The sequence below is a fragment of the Canis aureus genome, chromosome 32 (assembly GCF_053574225.1).
Source record: "Canis aureus isolate CA01 chromosome 32, VMU_Caureus_v.1.0, whole genome shotgun sequence".
NCBI lineage: Eukaryota > Metazoa > Chordata > Mammalia > Carnivora > Canidae > Canis > Canis aureus.
The window spans coordinates 19,167,235-19,191,794 of record NC_135642.1 but is presented as its reverse complement, the minus strand read 5'-3'; the positions used below and the strand labels follow the sequence as shown (position 1 = coordinate 19,191,794).

The window sequence follows — 24,560 nt, the reverse complement described above, 5'->3', positions numbered from 1 at the left end:
GGCGTCCAGCGGCGGGCGGGCTGGTGGGCAGAGCTGGGCCCCATCGGGGGCTTCCGGGCACGTCAGGCCGCCCCCGGGCTCGCGCAGGGCGGGCTGCGGCCCCGACGTCCCCGGCCCGCCGCCCCCCCCCCCCGCCCCCTCCCCTCCCCCTCCACGCCCACCCCCCGCGCCCGGCTCACACCCTCGCCTAGTCTCCCGGCTCCGGCCGGTTCTCGCGAGATCCGGGCCGCTGAGCGCTCGGGGCCTTTTCAAATCGGGATCCGTTACCGCTTTCCCGGCCGCCGCCATTGCAGCGCTCGGAGCCCCTCCGCGCAGGCGGCCGAGGCGGAGGCGGGGGCGGAGGCGGAGGCAGCGACGGCGGGATGGCGGACGCCGACAAGCCCGAGGTGCTCGGGGCCGCCGGCGACGACAGCCCGCATCAGCAGCCCGCGGAGCAGCCGGGCGAGCCGCGGCGAGACCGACCCGCACCCGCACCCGCACCCGCACCCGCCGGAGCCGGAGAAGCAGCCTCCGCAGCACGGCGGCAGCGGCAGCGGCAGCTCCAATGGCGTTAAAATGTATTGTCTTTTCCTCCGGGCACCGGGGCGAGGTGGGGGGGCGGGGAGTCGGCCTGGGACGGGGGGCGGGGCGGGGCGGGGCGGGGGGTCAGGGCCGGCCTGGGGCCTGGTCGCCGCGGGGGTGGGCGTGGGCGCGGGCGGCGGGCGCGCAGGTGCGAGTCGGGCCTCCCCCCCCCCCCCCGGCCTCCCCTTCCCGCCGCGCGCGGGGCGCCGCGTCCTTCCCGGGGGAGAGCCTTGAAGCCGGGCTCCGCGGCCGCCGCCGTCCGCGGGAAGATGGTCCCCCTTTTAAAGCCCAGCCCCGTAGCTGGTGTTCATCGCTAGGGAGTAACCAGGGATGACATCATCGGGCATTTCCTCCCAACCACGGGGAACGCGTTTCAAAGGAACGGCTCCCCCTCCCCCTCCCCCTCCCCCCGCCCCCCATCTCCCGGCCTCATCCCGAGCTTCGTGAGTTCGGTGTTTGCTGCTGCTGCTGCTGTTTCCAAAGTATATGATCTTATTTTCCGAACGGATTATGTATGCCAAGGGGGGAGTTTAATAATGCGCGGTTAGCCTGAATCCATTGTGTCATTCTTGCATTGGTTAAGAGGTGATTCCGAAAGGAAAATGTGCGTTGGTGCCTTGACCCCCCACCCACCACTCCCGCCCCCGCAGGTGTTTGTAAATCAGCTATACAGGTCATCATTATTTTTTTTGAAGAACTCGTTGTGTGATGGTTTTGTTCTTGATTTTGGTAAAATGGTAAACTAAGATTTTTGTTGTTGTTGTTGTTTAAAAATCGAAGAAAGCCCGCTGCTTTTAAGATTGCCCCTGTCACCAATGCTTATAAAGAATTTGGTTGCGTCGAATCCATAATTTCTAGTTTATAAGAAAACACGCTCCCCCATTGTTCTTGTCGTACAGGTGCTGTGAATCAGGCATTCTTTTGCAGGTGCCCAGCTCTTTAAACTTGGAAAGTCTGTTACTACTTTAGCCAAAAAAAAAACAAAAAACAAAAAACAAAAAAAAAAAACCAACAACAACGAAAAAAACATCCTTTTCCTTCTCTTCAGTTGTGCCTCAGAGTAGAGAGCGGTGAACATACACGGTCACCCTAAAATAGGAAAGAAAAGTGTTTTTTTTTTGTGTGTGTGTGTGTATGTGTGTAAAATGTTTGAAGCAGGAGGGTAAGACCTGAACTAGTTGGTGTAGGGGTTGAGGGCAGATGAGGTAGCTCTCGCAGCTCACTTTGAACCCTCTTGTTTTCAGTTGGGTTTGAATAGGATAGATTGCATCTTCCAGGCAGAATAGAGGTGCAGGTAGAAGAGATTCGACCTCCGTGGGATTTGTTCCTAGGTGCAAAGTGGTGCACCTCAGGAACTGAGCAGCTGGAAAGCGAGCACTTTGTACCATGCCTGCCAAAATGTGGGCTCTCTGGGATTCGGCATCATAAATTTGAATAGAAAGCATTGGAATGATAAAATACGTGCTTTTTGTTTACATCAGACATGGACTTGCCACCCTATTCTCCCGAACAAGAAGTACAGCCTTGAATTACAGAGAGAAGCCCTACTATACTTGGGTGTGATTACTATAATAGTGTCAGTACAGATAAAGCTGGCATCTAAACCTCCCAGATCTGAAAGTCTCTAATCCCTTTGAAAGTCTCATTGTGGTTTAGCTGGACAGGAGAGGAGAGATTTTTTTCCTACGATTCTTTCCTACGAAAAGAATCTCTCACTTCTAATTGAAGAAGGGGGGCGGGGGGGAATATAAAGTGAAGTTAAGAAATGTTACTAGTAAGTACAAATGAAGATGCTTTTCATGTTACTTATAATTCATCTCTCACTCTTTTTTCCCAAAAGTTGAGTAAAGATGCAAATTTATTCCCAAGGGTTTCTTGTACTGTCAGTTCCATGAGAACCATATAGTGGTCCAGCATGGGTCGCTCATGCTGAATCACTGGGGACATTTACCTGCATCAACCTAACAACCTTTATTTGACCCTATGAACCAACTGGAGTAGTTAACAATCCAACACATAACTTTTGATTTGATTACCTTACATTTTTAAGGATAAGAATTCACAGTATGTGAATGTAAAATATGTATTGCTTAACATTGAGCAGGGTGCCACCTACCAAGATTAAAATGACTTTTCCGAGGTTAATCCATAGTCATTGAGGATGGAGACCACTATGTCTTATTCATCTTTGTATCCCCAAGGCCTTATACTTAAAAAGGTCCAGTAAATTTATGTAAGAAGTGCAGACGTGAACTTCTATCATCATGACACACACAGAGGATTTCGTGGGCATGTTCACATCTTTTGAGAAGTTAAAGATGTCTTCCTAGGTTTAGTCTTTTTGTTTATGCCAAAGTGGTATGCCAGTTCTCCTTAAGTGAAAGAGGGGGAAAAATAGCAGTATTGTTACAACTCTTCATTATTTCTGTGTAATTAAGTAACACTGTATTTGAAGATTGAGAGTTACATTAGGGTATAAAATATTGCGTAAGATCCTAAGCATTTAGCGTGAAGCAAAGTGAGGTGGAGTAATATTTTTTATATTAGGAATAAAGAATGGAACTGCGCATAATTTTAGATCTTATACTAAAGCACTCTTTTAAAATCGTATTAGGGACCCCTGGGTGGCGCAGCGGTTTGGCGCCTGCCTTTGGCCCAGGGCGAGATCTTGGAGACCCAGGATCGAATCCCACGTCGGGCTCCCGGTGCATGGAGCCTGCTTCTCCCTCTGCCTGTGTCTCTGCCTCTCTCTCTCTGACTATCATAAATAAATTAAAAAACAAAAAAACAAAAAAAGTGTGTTTCATTATTTGGTGTTGAATATTGACTTTTCAGAAATTTATTATTTGGGTAGGCATAATTCCATCCTAAGAGTAGATAACATTTTTGTGACTTAAAATAGTCACAGTCTTTATTTCAAGGGCATTAGGGAGGAGGGTTTGTTTGAATGAATGGTTCGGGCATCATTACAAGGAATTCTGGATATAGTGCCAATATTTAATACTATGTAGCATCATTTCTCTAAGAGTTTTCGCATGTATCTGAATTATTCCATAGTGTATTTATGATGTAAAAAGAGTTTAGGAATTGAATAATTAAAGCTTATTTTCTTAATAATCAGATCATAATATCTCTAGCCACTAAACTGATCTACTTTCCATAGATAATTTATGCATTCTAGATGAACAGTGTAGCAGTTATCTTTATTTAATATGTCGCTAATTGGGGAAAACTTGAAGAAATTGCTCTCTGGCCATCATTGAAATAAATATTTTAGAGAGGATATCCTACCCTATATAATATCATTGCTTTCTAATGGAATTATCAGATTGTTGTAAGCAAACAAACATTCATATAAGAATAGAAGAACATAGTATTTCAGAAATTTGCACAGTTTTCATAATTGGTTTCAACCAGGAAGAAAATAGGGAAGAGAAGACATATTGAGCTAGAGACTATATAGATGTCTATTTACCTGAACAGAGACTTAGTGATTTTAAAAACATTAATTCTGTCTACTATGTAAATGAGTTCCTTGGGGGACGAAAAAGAAGAGTTCTTGTATCTACTTAAAAACCAGAGAAAAGGCCTTTGTACCTTTTGGCTGCTTCCTTCCATTTTCAGAAGTAGCACACTGTTCAGACAGGTAGGTACTTGCTGGAGTTGGACAGTTGTGAAGACCACTTCTAGATTTTGCCATTTCTGATGAGGGAAGTTGTTTGACAGTGAAGGTGCACCTGTCAAGGTCTGAAAAGGTGGCAAAGGAAATTTGACCCTAATGTCTCTTCCTTGATTTTAGCAGTTTTTCTGGCAGACAGCAGCACCATCTGTGCCCTGATGAGAATGGGTTCTTAATTGACTGTTCATTCAGTCAAAAATTTGTATTTATTGAGTGACATGTGCAGTCACAGTGCTAGATGCTACTCATACCAATGCAGATAGTTTTTGTTCTTACAGAGTTTTATGTAGTATATTTACGGCTGTGTTGTTATCTGCTCAGAAAAGTAGTGCCTAGGAAGTTCAGTGTATCCTGGAACAGATGACCACAATAAAAAGTGTGTGTGGACCCCTACAGTGTATAGATTCCCACAATTGCTTGGCCTAGAAGATAATTTTTTTAAATTTATTTTATTTATTTTTTAAATTTATTTATTCAGAGAGAGAGACAGACTGAGAGGCAGAGACACAGGCAGAGGGAGAAGCGGGCTCCATGCAGGGAGCCCGACGCGGGACTCGATCCTGGGTCTCCAGGATCAGACCCCAGGCTGCAGGCCGCGCTAAACCGCTGTGCCACCGGGGGTGCCCTAGAAGATAAATTAGAGCCTGGATTGTGAAGCTTGTTTCTTTGTTGGCATAATCTAGGAAGCTTTAAGAGATTTGGAATTCTGAATGTCATTCCCAGAGATTTTTATTAATACATGTTTGTGGAAAATTATATTATTTATTTTTTATATTTTTAGAGATGAGGAGAGAGAGCAGGGGCTGGGGAGTCATGGAGGTACAGAGGAAGAGGGAGAGAATTCTAAGCAGGCTCCATGCCCAGTGTGGAGCCAGACCCTGGGTTTTGAGATCATGACCTGAGCTGAAATTGAATGGGATGCTTAACAGGCTGAGCCACCCGGGCATTCCATGGAATTTAAATTGAAGTTTTAATTAAATAGTTTTAGATTCACTAGAATAATTAATAATTTAAAGGAAGCCTATTGTTATTCTGTTAAAAAAAAGATTCCTTTTGAAAAGTAAATTGCATTTTAAAAATCTATATCCAGATTTTTATCTATAGGATTTACTTTAAGTGTATACTTACACATGGTTGGTGGGTAACGTCATATAGTTATATTGTGATTGCAGTCTTATGATTTAAATAGTTTTCCAGTTAGAGTCTCATTAAAAAGTAGATTTATAAAATTCTGATTTGTGCTGCCTTCAAGTACTACTACCCATCTCCTCTCCATACTACCTTCTATGTAATAACTTCCAGTAAAAATTATATGATTCTGTGAAGTACCCTATCCTAGTTTATAGATTAATATACAGAAAATATTGAGTATGAAAATATTAGAATACTTCACAAGTAATTATGGTGATCAAAATTGAGAATAGAAAAAATTTACAAGAGTCATATGGGAGTGTATGCATATATAGACACATCAATATAGCTATGTATTTTAGTTATGTTTTTAAGCAAGGAGGAGAAAAGTTTTGTGAAATTGTTAAGCTTGAGGAGATAAACTTTTTTCAGGGTATCCTTTGCAAAGTAAAGTATAGGGTTCTGATTGAAGTTCAGAAAGTTAATGCTTCCTTTTTTAAAGATTTTATTTATTTATTCATGAGAGACAGAGAGAGAGAGACAGAGAGAGAGAGAGAGAGGCAGAGACAAGGCAGAGGGAAAAGCAGGCTCCATGCAGGAACCCTACATGGGACTCAATCCCAGGTCTCCAGGATCAGGCCCTGGGCTGAAGGCAGCGCTAAACCGCTGAGCCACCCGGGCTGCCCGAGTTAATGCTTCTTTAAAGAAGGCAGATATATATACTATAGGAATAAAATCACTCGTTTTCCCCTCTTGTTAGGTTCTTTTAATATTTATTAAATAGTATGATGGGAGAAGCTGGGAGACTGGATGCTGCACCTATTTAATATGGAAAGAGAAGGATTGTTAAATGAGAAGTTTGGTAAGATGCCCAAATCCTTGCTTTGAAATGGCACTGGGTAATTTCAAAGCAAGCAAGCTGACTCTCCAGCAGCTTTGCTAAGGTCTAACTTAACGGAGAGTTTTGTGAAGTGAAGTGATAAGTATAAAATATTTATGTAATGTAGGCTTCTATTATTAGAAACATGACTGAGGTTTTCTTCTTGTTTTGTTTTTAATTCATAGGGAGAATGATGAATCAGTCAAAGAAGATAAATCTGAATTAAAAGAAAAATCTTCAGGAAATAAGAAGGCCAATAGATTTCATCCTTATTCAAAAGACAAAAATTCGGGCACTGGGGAAAAGAAGGGTCCAAATCGAAACAGAGTTTTCATTAGCAACATCCCATATGACATGAAATGGCAAGCCATTAAAGATCTAATGAGAGAAAAAGGTAACCATCCCTGATAAACCCACTGTTGGGTAATCTTCATGTAGAAGGGGGAGGGAACTAAGCAAACGTGGTTTTTATTCCCCTGAGCCACATAGACTCAAAAAATTGATTTTGTTTATTTCTTGACGCTCGAATTAATCTTTTCCTCTTCTTTCACTTGACACAATTTCATTGCAAAGTCATATGGATAAATGAAGTTATTTTTTTTCCCATTTTAGTGGTATAGTGTGAGCCAGCATATGCATGCCACCAAGAACTTTGTTAAAGAGATTGCTTTGTCTAGTTGAAGTTTTTATAGATTTTTAAAGGACTATTGCACTAGTTAAGTAATACATTTAGCGTGTTAAAGTATGAATAATAAGGTCTGATTATTTTTTTCCAAAAGCTGTTTTGTTATTTTCTTGGTGGAGTCTGGAATCTGGCTGTGGAGTTCATTTTGTTTGCATTGTCATGAATGCCATGATGCTGTCTCTGCAGTTCTATATTAAAATTGCGTTACTGCTGTTGCAGTTTTGTTTTTAGAATAACCTGAAAACCTTCATTTTATATACATGGTTGGTTTTGGGGAAAAATAATTTTAATATTTGATCTTGTAAAAGTTAGTTTTGTTATCTCTTGAAAAATTGAGTTTCAACTGTCCTGCAAACTATGTACTTGGCTTTGAGGCTGATCTCTTCTAATAAATAAAAAACAATTTGCATTGGTGTATCTGTTGTAAGGTGACAACTATTTGATTGGTTTTATTTATTGACTTTATTTAGAAAGTGTGTGGCTTGCTGTGAAGCATGACTTGTAAATTTAGTTTACTGATGGCAAACATGATTGAAGACATTCAGGTAGAAAGTCACCTTAAAACAGCTGTTGTGTGTAGGCGACCAAAGTTATTTGAAAAGTGTTAATGTTGATGTTTTTAATATGACAGGCTAAGGGACCATTTGTTATGTATATGTGTATTTGTTCACCAACTATATCATGCTGGCCAAAATATGATCTGTAGCATGAATTAGGTTAATATGGTTGTTAGCTTTTTTTTTTAGAGAAAGTGGATGATGTACATTTTAGAAAATTAGTTAAATTTACATAGCCATTGATAGGAGGTATGTTGGTCTGGTTTTGATTGTTGGTGAATAATAGGTGCTTTTCTGTAGAGTTGTGCACAGGTGTGCAGTAAAGCAAGATACTGGTGTTTAAATGTATTGTTTCTTGGTATCTTCCTTTTGTATGTCTTATGTAGTTGGTGAGGTTACATACGTGGAGCTCTTTAAGGATGCGGAAGGAAAATCAAGGGTAAGTGCTGTGGGCAATAATCTGCTTGAGGTTTAAAAGTTCCTCAGCAGTTTACTTTTTTGTATAATATTTGTACCAGTTTTTGGAAACTTAAGTTTCATTTTGCTTTACTTTATTATGCAAGATTTGAGGCTTTACACTAGCAAGTCTGACACTTATCCAAACCAAACTAGCTGCCTGGAAGGGATGGGTTTCATAAAGGGCATTCACTTTTCTAATGCTCTAAGGTAATGCTTCTTCTTAACCAACAGATTTAATATAGGATTTTTTTTTTTGTTGTGTTTTGATGTCTTCAAGGATATTTTAAAAGTTACTGAATTGATAATATTCCCTAAGAGTTCTATGAGAAGCCCATAGCTTAAAGGTGTTAATTCAGAATGTATGTTTGAAACTTTACATTGAAGAACTTAATTTGGTAGCCTGCAAGACTACATAAGAGGCAGTGCTCTGACCAATTGGTATGAATGACATTGATGATTAAATTGACATGGAAGGAATTGGTTGATAGTAGATTTTGATTTTTAGCAACAAGAAAGCAACATTCTGAAGAATACAGTGGAAAACTTTAAACAGTGTTTAATTATATTGGAAGAACCAGTTGGGTGCATGAGAAAAGCTTTGTCACTACATTCAAATGGCACTTCAAACAGTAATAATGACATGATTATTTTTAAAATGATTCTATAAGTTTGTTTCTTTAGCATAGGTTGTTTTTTTACATATTTAAACTGGATGCTATTAAATTGTGTGCAGCCAGTTTTGTCTAATAGAGAACTGAGTTAAAAAGATTATTTCCTATATTGATTTAATAAAACTGAAAGATATACATTAAAAACAATTTGTGCATCATACATCCTTTGGAAATATTCCTAACGACATGAGAATAGGTGTATTGAAACCTTCAGTTATTTCCTTGAGTTACTTTTGACTGAATTTGTGCGATGATGTTACTTTGTCTTAACTTAAAGAAGAGTCCTCTAAAAGTAAATATTTGCTCCAAGCTTTTTAAATGCTAGATTTTACTCTCTTACATAGATGGATTTAAACATTGACAGGAAATTTGTGGTCACTTGCCTGTTGTGTTCTGGAAGTGTAAAAAGACAAAATGTAATTGTGTTATTGGTTGCTTTTAATGACTTAAATATTAGAATCTGCCATTAACTTCATCTACTGATCTAAAACTTTTTTTCTTTTGCATATATTGACAAATCTACCTGGATATAGGGTTGTGGGTAAGAATTTTTTTTAAAGTATCAAGTCAAATTTAAACTTCTGATTGGGAAAAAGAAAACTCAGTATATAAACATTTCCTATAATTTTTTCCCCATTAAGTGTGGTTGAATTCAAAGATGAAGAATTTGTAAAGAAAGCACTAGAAACTATGAACAAATATGATCTTAGTGGAAGACCCCTGAATATTAAAGAGGTAAGATTTCTTATATTTGGAATAATTTAAACTTTGAATATAAGGGCATGTTTTCTTTGGATTTTCATCTTTGGGGATATATTTCTCTTACTGCAACTTTTTTCTTTTTTTTCTTTCTTTCTTTTTTTTTTTTTTTTTTTTTAGCATAGATGCTTACGAAAGCATTATATAATTGATGAAAGTTTTGCTTGTACATGCTTTCCTATTTGCCGTTAAGCAGTTTTCCTATGTATTTGATTTGTCGCAAGTTGTTAGAAGTACAGACACATGATTAAAAAAAAAATTCAGACATTTAATGATGGCAAACCTTAGGTGTGACTTTATTCGGTATAGACATTTTCAGTTTTTAGATTGTGTGGCTTAATTTGATAAATACAATAGATATTCTTGTAGTTTATGATAAAAAGTTGCTTAATAATGCAAATACCTTATGGATTTGAATAAAATTGATAGTCACTTTTAATGAAAATTACTCTGAAACTGTGCCAGATTAAAATTAAAAACAAAACAAAACAAAACAACAATTTGTGAATCTATTAGTGAAATTGTAACTGGAACTTGAAAACCCCTAAAGTGGAGATAACTCCCTTTGTATGGAACAATAGCAGTATAAATCTGTTGAAAAAAGAATGGTCAGAAGATAACATGAGCAACTATTTACACTTAAGTGTAATTGACCTTGGTAATGATTAGTTTGAGTAGCAGTCATTTTCATGTCTTCCTTTAGTTTGTATTGGTACTCTTATCTGAATAGTTTAATCACAGACCGGTTATGTATATGTTTTTGCTAAATTCTATATTACGAATAATTGAGAATGTACTTAGGACCCTGAAGAGTCTCTACCAGCAAGCTTGCAAGTCATTGGTAGTAGAGCATTACTGTTGGTCACAGTTTAATTTGGTATAGAAGTGATTTGAATCCCAGCTCTATCAGTTTCTGTGACTAGGCATATTACTTATTCTCTAAACCTCGGTGAGTATAATAGTACTACTGATAGTACTCACCTAATAGGGTTTTTATGAAGATTAAATGAGATAACTTGGCAAAGAATTCAGGCTCTGGTATCAGATAATCTGTGACTTAGGGCAAATTACTTACCTTTACTTACTTAACAAGTTGCCTAACTAATTACTCTCTATTTCTTTGTTTCCTTATCACCAAAATAGGAATAATATTAGAAGCTATCTGATAGTTTTATAAGGACTCAGAGAGTTAATACACGTAAAGTATTTGATAAATGTTAACTACTATGATTGTGATGTTATTATATAAAACATTTAGCACAGTGCTCAAAGTAGTATATAAAACTACATAATAAATATTAGCTGTATTAATAGTTGATTGTTGTTATTCCTGCCCCAGGTGGGAATGTTACTGGTTGTTGGTCTCTTGATCCTGAGTATGAGGTGATAATAGCTTAAAATTAAAGGCCATGCCACCAGGAAATAGAAGTATCCCAAATCTTTTTATTGGAGTAAGCTCCTGAATTCTTCTAATTCTGTTTGAGTCTGGGGGTTTGTTCTTCTTTTCTTTTTTTCTTTTTTTTCCTTTCTTTTCCTTTCCTTTCCTTCTGTTCCCTTCCCCCTTCCCTCTTCTCCCTTCCCCCTTCTCCCTTCCCTTCTTAAATATTTTGACTGGGAAGTGGAGAATTACAGAAAGTTTAGACTGTTGTCGTCTGTGCCAGCCATTTATGTGGTAGTTTTTATGCTACAAGCTGAGCCCATGTTATTTGTGTTATTTTAAGTTTTAGCACATCGTATATCCTCAGTAATATTTCAGAGACCCTAGTATAGAGTTATGTGATCCAAAATGATGTAGGTTACTTCCCATTTTAAGCTTTTTTAAGAGAGAAGTAACCGAATTTGGACTAAATGGAGAGGTACTCTTTATTCAGTTAACTTTTTTGGATTAATATCATAAAAGTTCCTGTCCTAGGAATATCTAATTTACAAATGGGTGGCTGAGCTCAGGGGTAAAACTACCAGTGAGAAAATACTAAGGAAAAATCTATTTCCAATATGCCTTACCAGATATTAGAATTGCATTTTTTCATTATCTGAAATGGAGGTTAGTAGCAGTTACAAGCTTATAGCAGGTAGTGACTACAAGGCTGTCATCTAAGGGGAAAAGAGGAATAAAAACCATGTTATGTTACGGTAATTTGCTTTATATAAATTGTATTTTATATATGTTTTATATGTATATGTATGTATATATTTTTGTGTGCACACATTTATATACATGTCAAATATAAAAAGACAAATCAAAACCTAGCAATATGCTTTATTGTTACGATATTAAGGACAAGCAACTTATCTTAATAGTTTATGATACATCTCTCCTACCCATCTTCCCCTCCCCATAGGTAACAACCACAATCCTAAATTTTGCATTTGTACAAGTTTTTGAAACTTTAGTTAGACCCAAAGTATTATTTATTAACTTAAAATTTTTATAGCATTTTTCAAAACATTTATTTCTTTACGTCTGTATTTATTTTTATTTCTTCATGGTGAAGACATACTTTGAAGCTGGTGTACCTTTATTCTTGCATTTACTTTTTCACCTTCTGTTTTCCCAGCCTTCCCAGAGAATTTCTGAAGGTCATCCAACTTTCTTTTTATTAGTATTCCCAGACTGAGACTAGTGGAGTTGAATTGATGGTTGTTAACGTTTGTCATTATCATTTAGTATTGCAGATGATAGTCTTATTAATGTTTATGTGTTTTTTTGTTTGTTTTTTGCATTCCACCTAGTGAGATGAGTTGAGTGACAGGGGATGAGCTTAAACTCGCTTTTTTAGTTTTGTTTAAAGGTAAAATATTTCTCTTAGTTAATGAACTTTTTAAAAAGCCGTGTTTAGTATCATTTTTCCTTTTGACACTTAGCCTTTCTTTATCACCCCCCAGCCCCCTTCATCTCAGGTCATAATCCATTGTCAGATCATAATCATTGTTGAGGAAGGAAAAAGGTTGGAAAATGGATAATATTTTGTTCAGGAATGAAGCTTAGACGTTATAATAGTTTCCCTTTACCCCAGTATTTCTGGGTTTTATAACAGTCTGTTCCACTGTTAAAAAGCTTTGACTTAATCCGGTTTGGCATTGCCTTGGGCATCCAGTGGTGAGAATTCACCATTACTGGCATTTTGGAAAGAAAACAGTCAACAGTAAGTATTTTGTTCCTCTTTGAGTTATGTATATTTATGTGTATGTGTCATATATTTGAACACTAGTATGAGGGCAAAATTAAACTAATTTCAAGTTCTTAAGTGACTTTAGTGATTGGAAAGAGGTATTTAATTGACACCCCTGGAGACTGAAATCTTTTGTCTGTCCACAGGTTTTTATGGGACTGAATTCTCTGGATAAGAAAAAAAGCTCACTCTTCAAGAGGGTCAATAATTTGAGCCAGTTGGGATAGCTACTGTAGAATTTGAAGTTGTTATTTTAATGATACAGATTTACTGATGTATCTAGTGGTATTTAACATTCAATGTGTGTTATAGGATCCTGATGGAGAAAATGCTCGTAGGGCATTGCAACGAACAGGAGGATCATTTCCAGGAGGACATGTACCCGATATGGGATCGGGGTTGATGAATTTACCACCTTCCATTCTCAATAATCCAAACATTCCTCCTGAGGTTATCAGTAATTTGCAGGCTGGTAGACTTGGTTCCACAATTTTTGTTGCTAATGTAAGTTTAAGCTTTAGTCTAAAATTTTGTCATTCAGATATTTAGTTCTAATCATGAGATTATTAAATTAGATGAATGGTTTGTATGTAGGTTTATAGAACATTTTGCTTATTTTTGACTGAAGTAAGCGAAACGGTAATTACTGTAAACTTGAATCCAATTTAAGTCTCTTTCTCTCTCTCTCTCTCTGTGTGTGTGTGTGTATATATATATATATATATAAGGTTAGGGTGTAAATATGTAAATATGAGTAGGATTCTTTAGAAGAGAACTGTGGAATTTATAAATACCTAAGCAGTTCTTGAAAATGTTTACTTGCATTATATGTGATTTTTGTTCATATTGGGGAATGGATTTCTTTCTTTAGCTTTGTTATTTGATATTTGTGAATGTGCGCATTGTAGTTGGTCTGTCGTTTGTTCTAAGCTTTTGAAAGTCAGTGGTATCAATAATACTTTCCAAAATCTGAATTTTTCTCAGTAAAAATAGATGTGCAAGTTTCAAATGTATAAAACAGGATTGGGCAGTTGAGAGACTATTTTGGGAAAAAAATTAAAGATAAGGAACAATGTGGATGTAGCTTAATTGATTTTTAAACAACTTAAGATTTTTTTATTTGAATATTATCGATGTGCTAACAAGAAGTATAGTTCTTCATAGTTTTGAGAGTTCAGAAAAGATTTGTTTGTATTATAAATGGGGAGAAGGGTTTATTAGGTATGTAACTTTATATAATTTTATGTTAAGCTTGACTTCAAAGTTGGTTGGAAGAAGCTAAAGGAGGTGTTCAGCATAGCTGGAACTGTAAAGCGGGCAGATATTAAAGAAGACAAAGATGGCAAGAGCAGAGGAATGGGCACAGTCACTTTTGAACAAGCAATTGAAGCAGTTCAAGCAATTTGTATCCTGATTTACACTTTAGCCTTATTTAATAAGGTTGAAGAAGCTTGATACCATTTTGTGGGGTCATGAAATTTAAGGTTGCCTGGCTTAGAAATGTATATTAGACTTTAGTCTCCAGCACATAAAACCTTTACTATGTCCAAGTACTAAAGTCACTCTTAAAACTTGAATTAGCTATTTTGTATAAGCCTAGTATGAACTTTTTTCTACTTTCTCTTCCTACCCCAACTAATCGTATGTATATCTGCTTGTTGACAGTTAATGTAATCCATAGTACATTAATGCATACATTGCTTGAAATGAAGCCTTGTTAATTTTCTTTTATCAGTGGCTAAAATAAAAGGTTGAATTTTACTTATAAAACTGTAAAGCAAAGATTTCAAGATTTTTTTTTAATATTTTTATTTATTTATGATAGTCACACAAAGGGGGGGGGGCGCAGAGACATAGGCAGAGGGAGAAGCAGGCTCCATGCACCGGGAGCCTGACGTGGGATTCGATCCCAGGTCTCCAGGATCGTGCCCTGGGCTAAAGGCAGGCGCTAAACCGCTGCGCCACCCAGGGATCCCATCAAGATTTTTCTCTGAACATTTGGAAGAGACTAATACAAATAAATACAATAGCAAAGATTTTGATTAAAATTTTAGAGGTAGTCTGACTCTAAGATTATTAAAAATGTCTGTTCAAGTATAATTTTATAGTCTTAATAGACTTTCCTTGACTGAACCAACAGCTATGTTCAATGGGCAGTTTTTGTTTGATAGACCTATGCATGTGAAAATGGTGAGTTTCTATATATCACTTCGACCCTCCAATCTCTTCAACCTCATTTATCGCTCTCCTCTGCATTACAGATCCTTTTAGTTCTGTATTAACCGTATAATAAACTTTTTTTGCAATTAGGATGACAAGTCTGTCCCTCATGAAGACTACCGTTCACATGATAGTAAAACACCACAGCTACCACGTAAGTAAAAGTTATTATTAGAAACAGTGCACACCATTTCTTTTCTATTTTATTATATGCTAAGCAAAACTCCATTTTTGTGCCTGTATCACAAATTTCTGACAGTTCAGGGTTAGTTTGGAGTTAATGAGGTAGATTGTCATGATTGATGAGGAAGACTGAGAAGATGTTTTTCTTTTGGTGGTTTTTATGGATTATAACAGCAAGACATACTAAAAAAAAATTGGTAAGTCCATATACATGAAGGGAATAAGGAGTCCTTTTAATTTTGCCACAAGTAACCTCCATTATAACATTTTTGTGTATTTTTTATCGCTTTCCTTATATCTGTGTGTTTAACATTAATAAGCAGTATCCCATATTGAAATTCCAAGTGTTTTTATTGGGTGTATAATAGTCTGTTGTTTAGGTGCTCCAGAATTATTTCACTGTTAATGTTAGGTATATTTTTTAACTTTTTTTCTTTAATTATCAATAGTGATTCATATCTTTGTATACAGATATTTGGTATGATTTTGGTTATTTCCTTCAAGTTGATATACAGGTTCTCAGGCATGCTTATTGATCAGTATTATCTAATTGTTTTCTAAATGATTAAAGAACAGTACCTAACAATTTTGTCTCAATGCTCCATCTGCAAAATGAAGATGAAAATAGCACCTGTATCATGGAGTTGGCATGAGTGTTGCATGAGTTAATACATATAAAGCACTTAGAACAGTTCTGATATAATATATAAACACTTGAAAATACTAGTTCTTGTTCATACCATTTTATTGTACTGTCTCTGGTTTTTATTAAAAAAAATTATTTTAAAATATTTTAAATATAGACAAATAAAATTACTCCTGTAGCTATCACAGGCCATAATTGTTTTAGATGAGTTTTCTTTAAAATAAAATTTTACAGATAAAGTTGAGACTCCCCCTCTCTCCTGACTACCAAATACCATACCAAAAGGAAGCAACCTATGAATATAGTGTTTATCATTTAGGTTTTAGTGATTTGGCTACACATTGATACATCCATAAACACTATATGAAATTGTTTTGTTGGATATAAAATTTGGGGTGAGTGACATCATATTGTATATATTATTCTACAATTTGTGTTTTTGGTTTAATATTTTCAAGTCTGCGACCATACCACCCTGAACGCGCCCGATCTCGTCTAATATTTTCAAGATGCATTTACATTTATGTATTTTTTAGGTTATTCTGTATATTCTGTTTTTTAGGTTATTCTGTTTTCTTGGGGAGTTGGGAAGTACTTATTCTTTTTTTGTTAGAATAATCTCTTCTCTCAGTGTTCAACAAAAATTACTTAGAATGCTGTCTGGCCTTTTTGTATAATTTAGGGGAAGATTTGAACTAATGATTGTATTTCCTATTGCCTCTTGAGTCAATTTTGGTAATTGCAGTTTTTCTAAGATTTTTACCATTTTTGTTCATTTTCAGGTTTATTGGCATTAAATAGTCTCTTAAATTTCTACTACATCTTTGGTTTTTCCCTCTGATAAATTCAAAAAGTTTACAATTTCTCTTTGGTCTGGTCGGTTTTGCTTAGATTTTTCAGTTTTATTAGTGCTTTCAAACAAATAAATTTAATTTTTGTATCTTAATTTCTGCTCTTTGCTTTAGTACTTTCTTCTGTTTCTTTCGGTTTAGTCTCTTGTTTTGTCCAAATTCCTTAAGTTGAATGTTTACTTGACTAATTTTGCAGCCTCTCTTCTTTAGTAAAAGTAGATATAACTATTAAATTTAGCTGTTGTGCACAGGTTTTGCTATGGAGTATTTTTATTGTGATTTATTTTTTGTTAAGTTACTATTATGATTTCTTCTTAAGCTATGCATTTTTGAGTTTCTAAATGTATAGAGCTTTTTCTTACTAATTTTTTAATTTAACAGTGTAGCCAGAGGAGATATGATTGTGATTCTTGGAATTAATTTGAACTTTGCATTGTGGCCTAATATATGGTGCTGTTTAATATATATTCCAGGTGTGCTTGGTGAGTGCAGTGTTCTACATCTGTCCATTAAATCAAGTTTGTTAATCATTTATAATTTTTCATATCTCTACTAATAATCATGTCTGCTGTGCTGTCAGTAAGTGAGAGATGTACATGGTATAATTTCCCACTAGAATGTTGGATTTGTCTTATTTTTTGTTTTTACTTTAAATATTTTGAAACTAACTTAGTAGGTACATCCAAGTTTAAAACTGATATATTTTCCTAATGAATCAAAATTTTATCATTATAATTTTATCTTTATTAACTAGGTCTTTTGTCTATTATTAATATAGATAGAACAGCTTTGTTTTGTTTATTCACGTTTATTGGTTTATTTAGATTAATTCCATTTTCTTATTTTGTGTTCTGTTTTTCTGCTTCTTACAAATATTTTTCTCCTATCTTGCTTTCTCATTTAGTGGTTATCCTGTATTTTTAGTATAGCTATATATCTGAAGTTAATGTAATTATTCTTTTATTCAATAACAGAGTGACCTTTGAATGTTTTAGTTCTGATCACTTTCCTACTGAATTATATGCTGTTATTGCTCATTGTCTTAGTTTTGTATTGCTTTCTTTTCAGTCCCACAAAGTAAGCATTACCACTTTTAAAAAAATCTTACCTTTCTTTGCTTTCACAGACTTTGGCACTAGTGTTCCCCTCCCCTCCCCCGCTGAAGGTTATATTTTAAAAGCTCTTTCAATGAGGATCTGTTGTTGGTAAATTGTCTCAACTTTGGATAGTCTATGTCTTCAAAGATAATTTTACTGGTTTGTAGTTTAAGATAATTATTTTGTATCAACACTTTGAAAATATTCCAGTCTTCTGGCTTCCATTTGTTGCTTTATTAAGTCACTATCAGTTGAAATGTCCTTTCTTTATAGATAGTCTTTATTCTTCTTATGGTTGATTTTTTAAGACATTTATCTTTGGTATGCAGTTTTCTACAGTGTGGGTATGAATTTTTATTGGGCTTTCACGATATTGGAATGCAGGTTTTTTTTAAGTAAATTCTGGAAAATTCTCAGCTTATGTGTCTTTGCAAATTGCCCTTTTTCTCTTTATAGGGCAGTCTTTTCCTTCCTCAATCAAATTTACCTTATCACTTAAGATGTCATCTTTCAAGATCCTATCTGGCTTTCTGCAGGGACTTCTGGTTTACTTTTTGACTATTAAGTACACTTCTATTTATTTAGATTAAAAAATATCCTCTGTTATATTCAGACTTCTATATCTGCTTTTTGATATTTATGTTTTTTATATATTCTTCTCTATTGACAAATAGTATGAATTCATAGATTTTGACGGAATCTGTTTGTTGTCTAGTTAATCCTTAATGTCCTTAATTTTCCCTTCTTCTCTTCTTTTGCTCATATTATTGTAACTTGTCAAGTGGGGGCTTTCTCATTTCCTATGCTGCTGATTCTCTTACTTTTGGTAAAAGCATGATTTCTCAGATTTGGGAAGATTTTTGTTTTTTGTTTTTTTTTTTGGTCCCAGAGACATGAGATTGGCCTAGTTTCAAGGAGTCCTAGTTCCTTTTAGTGAAGAATGATATAAGAGATGAAAATATGAGTTTTAGGTGTAGACCTAGGCATTGCTGATGGTCAAATATGCATTTTCAGTTAGACCAATTTTAGGAACTGAGCAAAAAAAAAGATATTTCTTTTACCAGATCACAATCTTTCCAATTTAACGCAATGTGCTTCCGTACTTTATCTTTTAAAATATATATATGGTTTTCTCAGCCCCTGTCACCCAATTGCTACATTGACTAGCAAGAACTTTAAAGCCAGACTCAGATTTAGTAGAATAAAATAATTTCCATTCAAATGTCAAGTCTTTAAGGTCATCAGATTAACTTCTTAAAGTCTATTTTCAACAAATTTAATTAGTTTATTTTAAGAGAGGTAGTAAAAGGAATACTGGATTTAGAGATAGAAAACTTAAATTCTAGTCCTAGCTTAATCACATAGCTAAGTGGTGTCATACAAGTAAGTGACTTAAGGTCTCAGAGATTTCCTCCTGTATGGAAAAGAGATGTAAAAATACTTTAAGATGCCATATAAAATGTAAGTAAATATCTCATGGACAAAACCAGGTAATGTAATATTTGTTTTATCCAATATTATGTTTTCATTGTTGTTGATCTTTTAGTTTGATTTAAAGTATCTTAAAAGTAATTCTTCTACTTTAAGTGGTTCTACAAATTTGAGCAGGGTTCTCATTTTCAGATATGTATACCATTTATAAGGTATATAATATTATTTAAAATCCTGTTGGTATTTTTTTGGTCCTTCTCAATATGCCTTGAAACTAGGATATAAGTAAGATAAACCTGCTTCATTAATAAATGGTATTATAGTGAGGCTTCAGTGTGCTGTGTTTTGATGAAAGCAAGAGCCAGGACTCTTATTTGCAAATTTGCATAATTTTGGAAATAATCCTACAGGCATCTAGCTTTACAAAATTTATTTTGCCAGTTAGTTAATTATATATGGGTTAGTAATAGTCTTACTTATGTTTTAGGTGGTCTTGGAGGCATTGGAATGGGACTTGGTCCAGGTGGACAGCCCATTAGTGCCAGCCAGTTGAACATAGGTGGTGTTATGGGAAATTTAGGTCCAAGTGGTGAGTATTCTCACTTATTTCTTTTTTAGTGGTACATTTGCCAGATGACAACGCTTACATTTACTAGTTTGTAATAATATTCAAAAGACTATTTTACAGTTAAGCATTTTGGATGTCATTCAATCTGAATAAAGAATGAAACCTTGAGAGCAGAGAACATGAAAGAGGGTGAGCAAAGGTCAGGCAGGTTCCTCTGAGGCCAGTTGTATTGTAGCTAGCTTTTTAGCACTTGGGATTTTAAAGTGTCTTTAAGGCAGAGGGAGAATGTTTAAACATAGTGTCTTGTGTGTCATGGATATACGGTATTTGTGGAATGACTGAAATGCTACCCTGTCAGAAGCAGGTTAAATTTTTATATGTAGATGGGAAAGTAGCTTTTCAAAGAGCTGTTTGTCTCTTTACTTGGACTAATATACAGTTTATCTTTGAAGATCAGTTTTTAAACATTGTGGTTTCAGAACCCTTTTACTCTCTTAAAATTTGTTGAGGATCCCAAAGTGCTTTTGTTTATGTGGTTATGTTTGTCAGTATTTGCCGTATTAGAAATTAAACCCTAGAAATTTAAAAATACTTGCATATTTATTTAAGATAACAATAATAATATCATGTTAATATAAATACAATTTTTAAGAAAATGAGTTGTATTTTATAATACAAAGAAATTAGTGAAAAGAGTGGCATTGTTTTTACCTTTTTGTACATCTCTTTAATGTTTGGTTTAATGTAAGACAGCCAGACTGTTATATCTGTTTCTGCATTTAGCTTGTTACAATATTTGTACATCATGTAGTTCCTGGAAAATCATACCTTATATTCATGACAAAATGAAAGTAAAACAGTCAAATAATATCTTAATGTTACGTGATGAATGAAATAGTTTTGACTTATTGGACCCCAGACCCTACTTAGAGAGCTGCATCTTAATTGATGGACTAATCAATGCTATCAGATTCCTGTTTTTGCTGAGATGCTATAGCTAAACTTTTAAATTATAAGGATAGTTTAGGTGATCATTTTGACCCAAACAGAAACTTTGTCCCTTACTCTTAAGCCCTCCGACCTCCTAAACACATGCTATTTTATTTTTAGTTTTTTACTACCCCTTTAGCTGGCATGTAAGGAGTCCTTACTTTCTGATTTGATCTCTAAATCTGCTGTGGTGATATTTGTGTGTATGTGTGTTAAAAAAAAAGTGAACAATGACCTAGTATTAAATATTCTGTACTTGAATGTGAGTGTGACCAGTGAATTTTGTTTTCTCATTCAATAAATATTCATATAGGCCTTTATGAAGACTAATGATTAAATAGCTGATGTGGCATAGCACTTTAAAGCATGCCACCTGTCCCCATCCCCCACTGCTTCTCTAGCATTCCATCATGACTAGACCAGTGGTACCTTTTGCTGTATTGCGTTATGTCATTCTTTAGTCATAAAAATAAGATTGACTGAACGTACATACTGTGTATTTTATTTGAGGTATGGGAATGGATGGTCCAGGTTTTGGAGGAATGAATAGAATTGGAGGAGGTATGTATAAGCGTTTGTTTTTTTATGTACCCATCACCATTTTTAGTAAATTAGAAGCTGTGTTGAGAAATCCAAGGAAAAAAGTCATGGTTTATTGTTGGCACACATCTAAAGACCACTGGCAGGTACTGAGCCTGGTACATACTTAGGGGATATGGAAATTGATGTGTTGAGAAGCCCCTGGACAAAGTAGGGTGGATGAAGAGCTTACTGGTGAGACTTAATCTTTACCAAATGTAGCTTTCAACTGTATAACTGACAGGTAAATCTCAAAATTAATCTTTATTCCATAGGAATTGGGTTTGGTGGTCTGGAAGCAATGAATAGCATGGGAGGATTTGGAGGAGTTGGCCGAATGGGAGGTAGGTGAATGTAGGAGTGTGTACTGTAGATGTCTTTAAAGGGCATATGGGCATAGGGAATAGGGACAGGAATGATGGGACTGGGGATAGTATATGCCGTATGAGGTAAGTTGGTGAATCACAGACTTTTGTTTTTGTGACTTTTGCTGTCTCTTCAGTTTAGTTTCAAAATATTCCTAAATGGAATACCATGTAACTGATGTACTTGAAAAAGAGTTAATTTGTTGCATAATCTTTTCAGAGCTGTACCGTGGTGCGATGACTAGTAGCATGGAGAGAGATTTTGGACGTGGTGATATTGGAATAAATCGAGGCTTTGGAGATTCCTTTGGTAGACTTGGTAGGGCTGGCTGCATATTTTTCCTTTTCTTTCTGCAGGTCATATTTTTCAAAGTCTGTTTCCTTTTTTTGTGAACAATTGGAAATTTATAATGTTTCACATAATTTATAACTTGATGAAAAAACACTTTAGGAATTTTAATGTACTCTCTTTTTCCAGTATATTATGTATTTAACTCCTATTTCTAGACGACTTATATTTTTTGGTTACTGTACATCTGAGAGCATAGTACCGTGGAATTTTAAAATATGATTATTCAAATTAATTAGTATATTATCTTTCCATCCTTGTTTAGGCAGTGCAATGATTGCAGGAAGAATAGGAGCTTCTAACATGGGTCCAGTAGGATCTGGAATAAGTAGGTTTAAATTTTACTAGAATTTATTCAGTAATATTTGAGTGCTTGCAAAAGACTTTGCAAGAGTAGTTATTGTAGTATAGTAATACTTTGTTTTTATGTGTTAATGTCTTGTCATAATTTAGAGAAATTTTGATAGTTGTTGAGCTTTTCTGTTTGATCACTGTTTGAAATTTCTAAACCAACTTGGAATTTTACTTCTTTGACATTTATAAACTAACGCCAGAGTATGTGTTAACTGTCAGGTAATCCAAGAAGCTCCATTCCAACTAAGGAATCTGGGGATTTCTCTGATCATGTCAGGAGCAACTTTTGCTTTAGCACCAACTTTGTTTCCTTGCCTGTTGTCTACAATTGCTGTTGGTGACTAGCTTATTTCATCTGTAAACCACTTGTGTCTTTTGGTAGATGAACGTGAATCACCCCAGTTATAACCACCTGTAGAGAGCTCCTGAGGTTGAGGGCTGAGGTTGAAAGAGATGCTTCTTTCTTTTTCTCTTAAGAACCTTTCCTGTGACAGAATCAAGAGTAGTTGCAACATTGGGGAATGCCCATTTCTTCCATGTGTTTCTGCTACCACATTTGAGGCCTTATATTAATTCTTAAAGACATGGCTCAGTTTTTGATCTCTGTTGCTTATTAAGCCATGTGTCTTTGAGCTCTCCATACTCTACTGACTTCCTTTAATTGAAATCTCGCAAATAGGAAATAGAACCTACTTGGACTTTTCTAAAATCCTGTCAGCTAAAGATATTTACTTGCATTGTACCTTGCTTCTCATTCCATTTCATCATTTTCTCAGCCGTGAGGTAATTTTCCCATTAATCTTAACTTCCCTACTTTCTCTTTTCACCTCAGGGTTTATACTTCTGTTTCCCTAACTTTATATTTGTTGTTCATAGAAAGTCGATTTAAAGGTGATGTTAATTTTTATAATTTCTGTGTGTGGGGATATTAGTACAAGAAAAAAGGATAAGTTTTGAGAATGAATAGGATTGGAATTAATTAAAGGGGACTTAGTGCATAAGAATGAATTGGGTATGAGCTGTGAATTAAATTTCAAGCTCTGGCCAAAGGGGTGTGATTCCATTTTTTTGCTATCTCCTTAAGTTCTATATAATATTGAGATTAAAAGTTAGGTTTTTCTGTGGTCATTGAGAAGCTAAATTACATGTGAAATGGAAGATACTGAGGTAAAAAGAATATTATGTAAGAGAGTATGATGAGACTAACAGTTAATGTGTTGGAGTTATAATAATTTGAATTCACTTCATATATCTTTGTTCTAGCATTTATTAAACCTGGTTTTATTAGATAAAAATGATAGAAACTAGTGTAACATTAATGGATCAAATAATTGGTAGGGAATTAATAATCCTATGTATTTTATGATCAGAATTTAATTTATAGAAGTATATATGATGTATTCATGTAGTGGCTAGAATGAACAGATTTGGTTAGTGATTAACAGTCAACTAAATGTATATCAAATTCTGCTTCTTGGAAGATAGTTCTATTGTGTATATGAAAATAATTTTATGTTTATTATCTACTTATAGAAATGAATTAATTTTTCTCTTCTTTCTCAAAAATGATTCCTCCTCTTCCTCCTCTTCTTTCTCCTTATTCTTCTGTTTTTTTTTTTTTTTTTTAAAAAAACACCCAAATTCCCAAATCCTCCCCTTCCCTTCCTGAACTCTAGGTGGTGGCATGGGTGGCATGAACAGTGTGACTGGAGGAATGGGGATGGGACTGGACCGGATGAGCTCCAGCTTTGATAGAATGGGACCAGGTATAGGAGCTATACTGGAAAGGAGCATCGATATGGAGCGAGGATTCCTATCTGGTCCAATGGGAAGCGGAATAAGAGACAGAATAGGCTCCAAAGGCAACCAGATATTTGTCAGAAATGTAAGCAACTAAATGTAAAGGATGCTTAAAATTATTTTTTTCTTTGTATATCTGTTACTAATACATTTTTTCATTCTAGCTGCCTTTTGACTTGACTTGGCAGAAACTAAAAGAGAAATTCAGTCAGTGTGGTAAGTATGCTAATGACTGCAGACATGTTAATATTGATTATGGAGGAAAAATTGATTTTAGACTTTTTAAACACTGTTTAAAAACAGACCTTACCTGTCCAGATGTTTTTTCCTGGATAGTATGACAGGTCTAATTCCACTTCAAATCAATTATTCTGCTAACCTCTGACATTAGTGCAAATTTACTACTAAATAACAAGATTCAGAATAGAGCCTGCCTGCCATTGTCTTCTGTGGATAAAGAAAACGCTTGTTTTATTACCTTATTTTTAAAAGTTAATATATCATCATTGCTTGTATTTAAAAATATTTTTTTTTCTGTGGGAAATAATAATGAAGGGTATATTTATTTCCTT

General features: G+C 35.6%; 1 protein-coding gene across 1 annotated transcript in view; it reads left to right on the top strand.

The window, feature by feature from the left end:
• The first annotated feature begins 294 nt into the window (after positions 1–294).
• Positions 295–24,560, top strand: part of MYEF2 (myelin expression factor 2) — a 38,463-nt gene continuing 14,197 nt past the window's right edge. Inside the window, 17 exon segments of the mRNA XM_077881020.1 lie at positions 295–479; positions 481–557; positions 6,437–6,645; positions 7,880–7,932; positions 9,157–9,164; positions 9,265–9,358; positions 12,868–13,059; positions 13,807–13,960; positions 14,696–14,745; positions 14,866–14,929; positions 19,471–19,572; positions 21,052–21,102; positions 21,396–21,464; positions 21,706–21,804; positions 22,100–22,162; positions 23,865–24,073; positions 24,153–24,204. Of these exon segments, the coding sequence (XP_077737146.1) occupies positions 363–479; positions 481–557; positions 6,437–6,645; positions 7,880–7,932; positions 9,157–9,164; positions 9,265–9,358; positions 12,868–13,059; positions 13,807–13,960; positions 14,696–14,745; positions 14,866–14,929; positions 19,471–19,572; positions 21,052–21,102; positions 21,396–21,464; positions 21,706–21,804; positions 22,100–22,162; positions 23,865–24,073; positions 24,153–24,204 (1,663 nt within the window). The 5' untranslated portion in view covers positions 295–362.